General features: G+C 42.6%; 1 protein-coding gene across 1 annotated transcript in view; it reads left to right on the top strand.

The window, feature by feature from the left end:
• The first annotated feature begins 3,736 nt into the window (after nucleotides 1-3,736).
• DYNC1LI1 (dynein cytoplasmic 1 light intermediate chain 1) overlaps nucleotides 3,737-10,519 on the top strand; it is a 47,044-nt gene continuing 40,261 nt past the window's right edge. Inside the window, exons 1-2 of the mRNA XM_007948637.2 lie at nucleotides 3,737-3,882; nucleotides 4,069-4,142. Of these exons, the coding sequence (XP_007946828.1) occupies nucleotides 3,737-3,882; nucleotides 4,069-4,142 (220 nt within the window). The remainder of the gene's footprint in view (nucleotides 3,883-4,068; nucleotides 4,143-10,519) is intronic.

The raw sequence follows: 10,519 nt of genomic DNA, 5'->3' as shown, positions 1-10,519 counted from the left end.
TGGTTGACAGTGGCAGCCGGGCACCATCTAGTTCTTCTGGTCTCATAGTCGTATAGGCTGTGGATCACATTGTGTATCAGTCACTAGGACTAATTGTTTCCATGAATCTTTGGTTTTCTTCATTCTTCTTTGCTCTGGACGAGGAGAGACCCATCATTGCATCTAGATGACTACTTGCAAGCTTTTAAGATCCCAGTCGCTACTTGCCAAAGTAGGAGATGGAACAGTGTTTTGTGTAGTATGTCATGCCAATTGAGCTTGATGTCCCCTGTGACTATGGTCCCAGGCCCACAGGTTGAACACATGTTTTTAAGGAAAAGAATTTAATCCATAACATTAGGCAAATATGATGTGGAACTGACAACTCTGTATATAGACAAAATTAAGAGTAAAATGTTCTGAGGAAAAAAGAATATTTGAAGGAGTAAAATACATAGAGTGAATCATCTCTCAGAGGGAAAAAGCTCTCCTTTAGGGCAGTAGACTAAAGACCCAAACATTTTCTCCTGGGGATCTCAGCCCAGCTTGACACCACAGGAAGCCTGGGACTCTATGGGAGAACTCTGTTGTTGTTGTTAGGTGCCATTGAGTTGTCTCTGACTCATAGCGACCCTGTGTACAGCAGAACAAAACACTGCCCAGTCCATGTCAGAACTCTGGTTTCTCCTTAAACACAAAAACAACAAAACAAAGATTTTTTAGCTGCAGGAGTTCCTTAATGTCTAAGGGTGGGTTCTCTAGAGAAGCAAACCAGTGAAGCATATATACAGAAGCAAATACATACACACATATGTGTGTGTGTGTGTATGTACACATATATGCATATATGTGTGTGTGTGTGTGTGTGTATATATGAAGAAAGAGAGAGAGAGAGAGAGAGGATAAGAGATTGATTTATCTCAAGGAAATTGCTCATACAGTTGTAGAGGCTGGTAAGTCCCAAGTCTGTGTGGATCAAGCTTGAGGCTTCTCCTGACTCATACAGTTGTAGGGGCTGATGAACCTAAGATCAGCAGGCAGTATCGCAGGCTGCTGGCTTTGGAGGATGACAAATCCAAAATTGGCAGGTAAAATGGCAGACTGTTGGCTCACAGGTTGGAAGGTAACAATCCCAAGAGCGGCAGGCAATATGGCAGGCACTGGTCTAGGAACAAGAGATGAGGATTAGCTAGACACAGGATCAAGATATAGCCGAAAGTCACAGCATTTTCCCAGCAAGTCCATATATATATTGGAAGCAGGCTACACCTCTAAGGAAACTCTGTTTCAACTGATTGGCTGCTCACGGCACATCTCATCACAGAAGTGATTATGTCAGATTTCATCATAAGGGATGAATATATCATAATTGCTTAAATCACTTAGAATCATGGCCCAGTCAAGTTGACACACATTCTTAATCTTGGTGACATCAATTCCAGGGATTGGTCAAATATTAATGGTTTGAAAAGTTAAAAAAAACTGTCATCGAATGATCCCAACTCATAGCAACCCCCATTGGATTTCCTAGGCTGTAAATTTTTATGCAAGTAGATTGCCTCATCTTCCTCCTGCGAAGCAGCTTGTAGGTTTGAACCAGGGACTTTCTGGTTAGCAGCCAACTGCCTGCAGTGCCACTAGAGCTCCTTTTGCAAAGTAAAGATAAAACAAATTATTACTAATAATTAACATTCATTGAGCACCTAAGATTTATCTGTCATTGTTCTAAGCCATTTCACATGAATCATCCTATTTAATCTTCATAACAACTCTAGGTTCTTTAAGCCCCATTTTACAGACAAGGAAACTGAAACACAGAGAGGTTAAGTTGCCTTAGGTTACACAGCTAGTAAAGTGGTAGAACTGGACTTGGACTCAGATTTGCCAGTCTCCAAAGCCTTTCAGGCTTTCTAACTGCAATGTTTGTTGTTGTTGTTGTTGTTATGTGCCGTTGAGTTGGCCCCGACTCATAGCGACCCCTCCTTGGGTTTCCGAGGCAGTATCACTACGGAAGTAGGATTGCCCAACCTTCCTTCCGAGGAGTGGCTGGTGGGTTTGAACTGCCAGCCGTCTGGTTAGCAGGCAAGTGTCTTAGCCACTATGCTACCAGAGCTCCCAACTGTAATGTTTAATATATAGTAAATAAAGTCTTTAGCTTCAGATTTTCTCAGTAGCATAACAGCATTGATCAGTTCACAGATTAGCAAATGATTCTCAAATATGAAATGACAGAGATAACATATAAAGGCTCTAATATTTTAAGCAGTTACTCTTACAAGGTTTACTAGGATAGAACCTTTCTGGGCATGGGGTTCAGATATTCAAATATATTTAATTGGTAAAGCTATTGGAGGAAGAGGCGATGCTTTTGAGTTCTGGTGTTGTGTTGTGGTGTTGGCAAAGAATGCTGAAAGTACCATGGACTACTAAAACAACAAATCTGCCCTGGAGAGGTGCGGCCGGAATGCTCCTTGGAAGCGAGAATGGCCAGACTTCGTCTCACCTACTTTGGTCATGTTGTCAGAAGGGACCTTTCCCTGGATAAGGATATCATGCTTTGTAAAGTGGACAGTCAATAAAAAAGGGGAAGGTCCTCAATGAGATGGATTGACACAGTGGCTGCAAAGATGGGCTCTGGTATAGCAAGGATCCTGGCGCTGTCACAGGACCAGGCAGTGTTTCCTTCTGCTGTACATAGGGTCACTGTAAGTTGGAAACAACTCCAGGCATCCAACAACAACAACAACAACAACATTGGAAAAAGTTATTTTAGGGCCTCTTTCCCATCTGTGAAGGAGCTCTGATGCCACAGTGGTTAAGGTATTTGGCTGCCAACCAAACAGTGGTCAGTTCAAACACACCAGCTGCTCTGCGGGAGAAAAATGAGGCAGTCCGCTTCCATGAAGATTTACAGCCTTGGAAATCTTACCGGGCAGTTCTACTGGGTCCGAAAGGGTCGCTATGAGTCGGCATTGACTCGATGACAGCGGGTTTTTCATCTGTGTATTCCCGGTGCCAACTATGCTGGTAGTGAGTGTTGAATAAACGTTGTTGACTAAATGGATGGATGGGTCAATAGTGAGTCTTAAAATATCATGCGGAGCATCTCATTCGAAAACATCGAAACCGTTAAATCATGCTCTGGCAACATCTTATCACGGTCATGCAGCTGCTTACGGTCTAGGGGAACTTGCTCTTGATGTGGGATCAAGGTTTGAGGAACACTTCGCCACTTGAGAACGCAGAGGAAAAAGCCAGAAACCCTGGACTACTGTAACACTCTAGATAAGGGTTTAGAATCGCCTCTGTACTAGTGCACATTTCCACTTCTCGGTGAAGTGCCAGTGTAGCTGAGGGATCTGCGCTTAATAGTGCAGGAATTCTGCTCCGGCTGCGGGGTTTATAGATCCGACTGAAAAGAGGGAGCACTCCTCGCCTGACACACCCCAACCCGCCCTGCTGCAGCCCAGAGCTACGGGTGGGGCAGCGGGAAGCGCCTCCTCGGGTGAGATCAGCCGAACTCTAGCTGCGGCAGACCTACACGCCCTGTCGTCCGCGCAGGCGCAGCCCCTCAAGGACCGCCAGCCTGTAGCGCACGCGCAGTCAGTTCTTGCTCGCTCCATCATCCAGGTCTAGGTTCAGGGCTCCTCCCCCGTAGGCCCCGCCCCGCTCCCGTGCCCCATATCCGGGTTCCCGCCGCCGGTGCCACCGCCTAGCTCATTCAGCTTTGCCGGGAGTGGAGTGATTCCCGACCAAAATGGCGGCTACGGGGCGAGTCGGCTCCTTCGGTTCCTCTCCGCCGGGATTAGCCTCAACCTACACGGGCGGCCCCTTAGCTAACGAGCTAACGTCGGGCAACGGCGTCGCCACAGCGGGCGACGACGAAGACGGGCAGAACCTCTGGTAACGACCTACCCCTCCCTGGGCCCCCGCTGCCTCTCCTGGCCCTCCGGACGCCTCGGGATCCCGTGCCCGCTGGAGCTCGGCGCCAGGCCGGGCCAGTGCGTTCTTGGCAGCCAGAGGCCAGTCCCTCCTGCGTTGCGGTCCCGGCCCCTATCTTCATCTTTTGCTTTGCTTGCTCCCTGTTAGGTCCTGCATCCTCAGCGAGGTCTCCACTCGGTCACGCTCCAAGCTCCCCACGGGGAAGAACGTGTTGCTGCTGGGTGAGTGGCCCTCGCCTCGCCCCGCTCCCACCCCCGCGGGGGTCGTAGTCACCCCGCCCGTCTGCTCTCATTGTGCGGACGGCCCCGCCCCGCCGCCTGGTCTGCAGCTGGTAGCTGAGGGAGAAGGGAGCTGCGAACCCATGCCCCAGGACTTACGGGGGACCCGCCTTCCGTCTGCGCCCCTCCTGCTGGGATGTGGAGGTGCTCTCTCAGCCTCCCCTGAGGAGGACTGGTTGTGATAGTCCATCCGAGGGATTCTAGTGGCCTCGAATTTACCTAGAAAATAAGGATGGTTTTTCCTTCATAACAAAAATTGTTAGCAGGCGGCTCTTTTCCAGAGCTCCAGTGCAAATGGTATGCTATTAATATTTAATAGCTGACTCTTTGTATAATTGACAGAGAAGCTAGAATTGAGACCTGGTAGTCGTGATAAATGTCTTATTTGAGTCAGCGTTTTCGGATACAATGTGCTCATGTTGCAGCTGCTTTTTAACTGTCACTTGGAATTGTGAAATTTGTAAAAGGCAGTAGAATTTCTAGTTCAGTGCCTTCAGCCAAATGGATGCATGAAGGAAAAATCTTACACTGTCTCAGTTACCTGGTTGTCTTTATACCTTCAGCTCTCTTGAAGTTGTGTATTTTCCTTCTTTAGTGACTCTAGGGTGAGGGTAGAGGATAATGAGGAGGAACATTTCACAGGTTCACGTTTTTTGCAGGCTTCGCTCCTGAGTCATTTACGTGAGAGATTTCTTCCATATTTAAATGTGAGGTATTGAAATTCAGTGTGTAACGCCATTAAATTTTAAAAGTTAGTTATTGGTGTCTCAAGACTATTTTTGTTCCGTAGATAAAAAACAAGAAAGGCAAAAGATACCAAATATTCTTTGACAGGCTTCACATTTAATAGGAATGTTTAAGTAGAAATTATTTTTTTTTTTCATAAACTGCTGCCATTCTAGAATACATGATTCTTGTCACTCTTTCAAGTTATATGGAACTGGTTGAAAAATTAGATTTTACCTTTGTTTCCAATGCGATTGAAAGCATCTGCTGTAGATTAACATGGATTGATTCTGGGCCCTATTACATACTAGCCTAAGATTTTAAGTTGCTTAATACCTATAAACTCAGTTTCTGCATCTTTAAAATGGATATTATGGAAGTAATAATGTCTAACTCAAGGTCTTGTAGAGGATTGAATGAGATTATATATTTAAAGCAATTAACTACAAGCAAATTTTTGTAATTACTTGTCTTAACTAGACTAAAAATTTTTATGATCAGAACTCATTTTTAGAATTAAACTAGTACTGTACAAGTGATATTAGGAGCTCTTGTGCTGCAGTGGTTAAAGAATTCGGCAGCTAACCAAAAGGTCAGCAGTTCGAACCCACAAGCCTCTCAGTAGGAGAAAGATGCGGTCTGTTCAGTGAAGATTTACAGCCTTGGAAAGGCTGTGTGGCAGTTTTGTTCTGTCCTTAGGGTCACTATGAGTCGGAATTGACTCGATAGCCGTGGATTTGGTTTGGGTATGTTGTTGTTGTTATGTGCCGTCGAGTCGTCCCCAACTCATAGGGACCCTCCTTGGATTTCTGAGGCGGTATCACTGTGGAAGTAGATTGCCCAGCCTTCCTTCTGAGAAGTGGCTGGTGGGTTTGAACCACCAGCCTTCTGGTTAGCAGTCAAGTGCCTTAGGCACTATGCTATGTGATGCTTATAAGGTAGAGATAAGTGTTAGGATCCAAAAGCAAAAGAGTTAAAGAGAATGTTTTTAATTTACTAATTTAAATTAATTACTACTATTTACTAAGCTAAAATGAATTGAAGAAAATATGATGTCATTGAAATGGATTTTATTGTAATCTAAGACTTCTTTTCAAAGCCTGTTACTGTTTTCAATTTATAAATTCCCTTCAACTGTTCCTGTACGTTAGATACTACTTAGATGTTTCTGTTTGTAGTGAAACAATAAATTGCAGTTTCGTTCATTTCTTGTTGTACCTAATTTGCACTGAGGTTACACCGTACTTTTTTTTAACCCTCCATTGACACTGGCTCATGTAATGAGACTGAATGTTCATGGACAACCCAGACCCCTCCACCACTCATGCTTAGAAGAGATTAGATTTCCTTTTTTGTAAGCTTAATAGTTTATAAAATTTCATCTGATATCATATTATATGAGCTTGAAATTAAAATTTTTTCTTTTGGTACTTTCGGAATTTTTCATGAAAGTCCTCTTCAGTTTGGGAAGAAGCTAGTAACAGATTTTAATACTAATTACATAAATATTTGATTTTTTTAAATACTTGTAAATATTTCTTGGAGACATTTTGTAATCATCTATTATGGCAGCATTAAGTTTATGCTGATGGAGGGAAGAAATGTACAAAAGAGATGTGGTTGTCTTTATTATGAGTTTGAGGGTATTAGATAGGGAGATACTTGGCTTTAATATGTCTTTGATGAGTTATAGTGGTCTCCAAAGTCCTACTCTCTGAGAGTAATTTATTTGCAGATAAAGTAATTTGTATTTTAGAGTTTGATACTTAAAAATCAAATTTGAGACTATAACAAGGCTTTAAATTTCCAGAAACAATTTAAAATAGAAATTATGATAAAGACTTGTGTACTCCACACACAAATTGCAGTTTAACTTTAGTTTGCTACATGGCCTCACCTCCCACTCCTGAATAGGAGAAAAGGGTCAGACTAGGAATGTGTGTGTATGTGTGTATGAGCTGTTCTCAAAGCATTTTCATATAAATCTCATTTTACCTGTCCTGTATCCTGCCTAGTCTGAGAGGTAGATGTGAGTACCAATTTATACGTGAGGTAATGAATGTTAGAGGCAGGCCTGTTAAGTGAGTTTTCCAATGTCAAGTTGTAAGTGGTCTGGTTTTCTGTGCCTTTGGCATGACTTTCTAACTTACCAGAATTCCTGCAAACAAGAATTCCAAATACAAAACTCTTCCTACTGCATGACTTCCTAAAGGCTGTCTTTGAGTGAAAATAATTTTAATATTTTTGAAGGAAAATCCAAATTTTTTTGAACTCTGGGATGTACCTTGTTGAGGGGCAACACTGTGGCCCCTCATGTTTAAGCTGTCATTTAAGCTACCTGGTTCTGACCTAATGACACCCAGAAAGATTATAATGTGAGTGTTTGTTTAATTACTTTCTTTCTTTCTTTCCTTTTTTTTTTTTAAATTGTGATTTGGATGAAAATTTACAGAGCAAATTCACTTTCCATGCTACAGTTCACATATACATTATCTGATGACATTGACAGTCTATCCCAATTTAACACCTTCCCTCCCAGTTCCTCCGGATAGTTACCTCTTCTCTGTGTCCATCCCTCCATGTGCTCCTACCCCATGAGCTGTCTCCCTGTGCATAAACAGCCCTTCTTTCTCCCATGATTGTTCTCTCCAAGGGATGTATCTACCTCAGGTACATGTTAAACTCTTATGGCTGTCTTTTATTTGGCTGGAAGCCACAGGTGTGGGTTCAATTCCAGACCTAAAGGGCAGCTAGGGACCATAGTCTCAGTGGTTCTACCAGGCTCTGTCAGACCAGCAAACCTGGTCTCCTTTTGTTTTTTTTTCCCCCCTCAATGATCTTGAATTTTGTTCCACATTGTTCTCCCTCTCTATCCAGGATCTCCTACATAGATCCCACTCTGAGTGGTTGACAGTGGTAGCCGGGCACCATCTAGTTCTTCTGGTCTCATTGTTGTATAGGCTGAGGATCCCATAGTGTACCAGTCATGAGGACTAATTGTTTCCGTGAATCTTTGGTTTTCATCATTCTTCTTTGCTCTGGATGAGGAGAGACCCATCGTTGCATCTAGATGGCAATTTGCAAGTTTTTAAGATCCCAGTCGCTACTTGCCAAAGTAGGAGGTGGAACAATGTTTTGTGTAGTATGTTAGGCCAGTTGAGCTTGATGTCCCCTTGCACTGTGGTCCCAAGCCCACAGGTTCAACTATTCGCTCCCTCTGGGTAGCTGGCTGTGACCAAGAAGTGACTACAACCTTGTCCCTTTTCAGCTCTACTATATCCCTGGGAGTTCTTACAGAACATACACATACACTTGTTCCCTGAAGAACCATTGTCTGCCAACCCTATATATAGTCTTAGGTACACTCCCTGCTGCATAGATATACCTAATAGTTCAGCCTGTCCACCCATCTATCCACCCGTATACCCGTGTTTGCCTTCACGGACAACGCAGGACTGTATATGCAAAAGGGTTCATCCTTGTTGTCTGCACCTCCCATGTACCTCTCTGTGTCTTCCTCTTCCTCAATGCCACCATGTTGATCACTCACATATGGGACATTGCCCTTCTTTTCACCCAAATCAATACTGTGTCTACCTATCTGACAGTGTTCCCTACTCTACCCGCCCACCCCTGGTAACCAGCAAAGAAAATTTCCTTCCATATATAAACTGTTCCTTGACTTTTACAATAACGGACTAATACAATATTTGTCCTTCTGTGATTGACTTATTTCACTCAGCATAATGTCCTCCAAGTTCATCCACGTTATGCGCTGTTTTGCAGATTTTACGTTATTCTTTATGGGTTGCATAGTATTCTATTGTGTGTATGTACCACAGTTTGGTTATCCATTCTTCAGTTGATGGACACCTAGATTGTTTCCAACTTTTTGCTATTGTAAATAGTGCTGCGATGAACATGGGTGTGCATATGTCTGTTCTTGTCATGGCTCTCACTTCTTTAGGGTATATACCTAGTAATGGGATGGCTGGGTCAAATGGTATTTCTATTTCCAACTTTTTAAGGCATCGCCATACTGCTTTCCACAGTGGTTGTGCCATTTTACAGTCCTGCCAGCAGTGTATGAGAGCCCCAATCTCTCCACAACCTCGCCAGCATTTGTTATTTTCTGTCTTGTTGAACTTTGCTGTTAGTACTGGGGCAAGATGGTATCTCATTGTTGTTTTGATTTCATCTCTCTAATGGCTAATGATCATATAATTACCCTCTTTCTTGAAAGATTTTGAGAATGGGTTTCAGTAGAGTTTGTTTTTAACTGGCAAGAATTCTTGTGCATACCTTTTGAGTAGGATTTAGCTTATTAAAAATTTCCTTTAAAAAAGCTTTTTTTTTCCTCTTTATCCTTTACAGGTAGTCCTGGGTTACGAACATCTAACTATGAACAACCCGTAGTTAGAACCAACCCCTGTAAAGCCTATTATATTAAAAATTCGAGGTACATACAGTGGTTAATAATAACAAATGGGTGCTACTTTGTGATGTGCATCAAAACATTATTATTATTATTACTGTATTAAAAATGTTTTTAGTGTATAATGTTTTTTAACCATAGAAAGGTACACTGTATACTGTATACTATCACAAACATTTGGCTGACTTCCACACATTAAAGACAGATTTAGGAACGGAATTCATTCATAATCCAGGGACTGCCTATATATTTAATGGAGTCTCTGGGTGGTGTAACTGGTTAACGTATTTGGCTGCTAACTGAAAGGTTGGAGAGTCTACCCAGAGGCATCGTAGAAGAAAGATCTGGAATCTGATTTTGAAGAATCAGCCATTGAAAACTCCATGGAGCACAGATCACTCTGATACATGTGGAGTTGCCATGAATTGGAATTGATAAGCAACTTGTCTTATATTTAATCACTGTTTACTACAGTGATTATAGTTATACCCTAATGTCCAATTTTAGGGCAGTTCATCAAATCTTGATTACTTTCCTATATTTTGATAAAACTCCCTAAGGAACATAACAACAATAACTAACATTTACAGGGTGTTTACATGCACCAGGCATGTAAGGATTGTTTACATACTTTGATTATTTCCTTAAAGATCAGGAAATAAACACAGAGCTGTTAAGTAAATTGCCCAAGAGCTATACAAGCAGAAAGAGGCAAAGTTGTATAGCCAGACTTCAGTTTAGCACTGTTTTGCCGAGGGCTATACAGCCAGAAAGAGGCAAAGTCAAGATTCAAAGTTGTACAGCCACGCTTCAGATTAGCACTTTCAACCTATACACTGGAATGTCTCCCTAAAGGAAAAAAGAACTTTCTTAGCAGGAGAAGTAAGAGGTGCTTTACAGTTTTTAATAAATTTTATCTGATTCTCCCATGTATATCTTTTTCAGTACAAAAACACTAATTGATTTCATTGTCTTTGTTGTTGTTAAGTGCCGTTGAGTCGTTTCCGACTCATAGTGACCCCATGCACAGCAGAACGAAACACCGCCCGATCCCGCGCCAGCCCCACAATCCCCGCTATACTTGATCCCATCATCGCAGCCACCGTATCAATCCATCTCGTTGAAGGCCTCCCCCTCTTTCGTCGACCTTCCACCCTAC

The sequence above is a fragment of the Orycteropus afer genome, unplaced genomic scaffold (assembly GCF_000298275.1).
Source record: "Orycteropus afer afer isolate SDZICR_OR568_19922 unplaced genomic scaffold, OryAfe1.0 scaffold00218, whole genome shotgun sequence".
NCBI lineage: Eukaryota > Metazoa > Chordata > Mammalia > Tubulidentata > Orycteropodidae > Orycteropus > Orycteropus afer.
The sequence above is the reverse complement of the archived record's forward strand: the minus strand, read 5'-3'. Positions and strand labels throughout refer to the sequence as shown.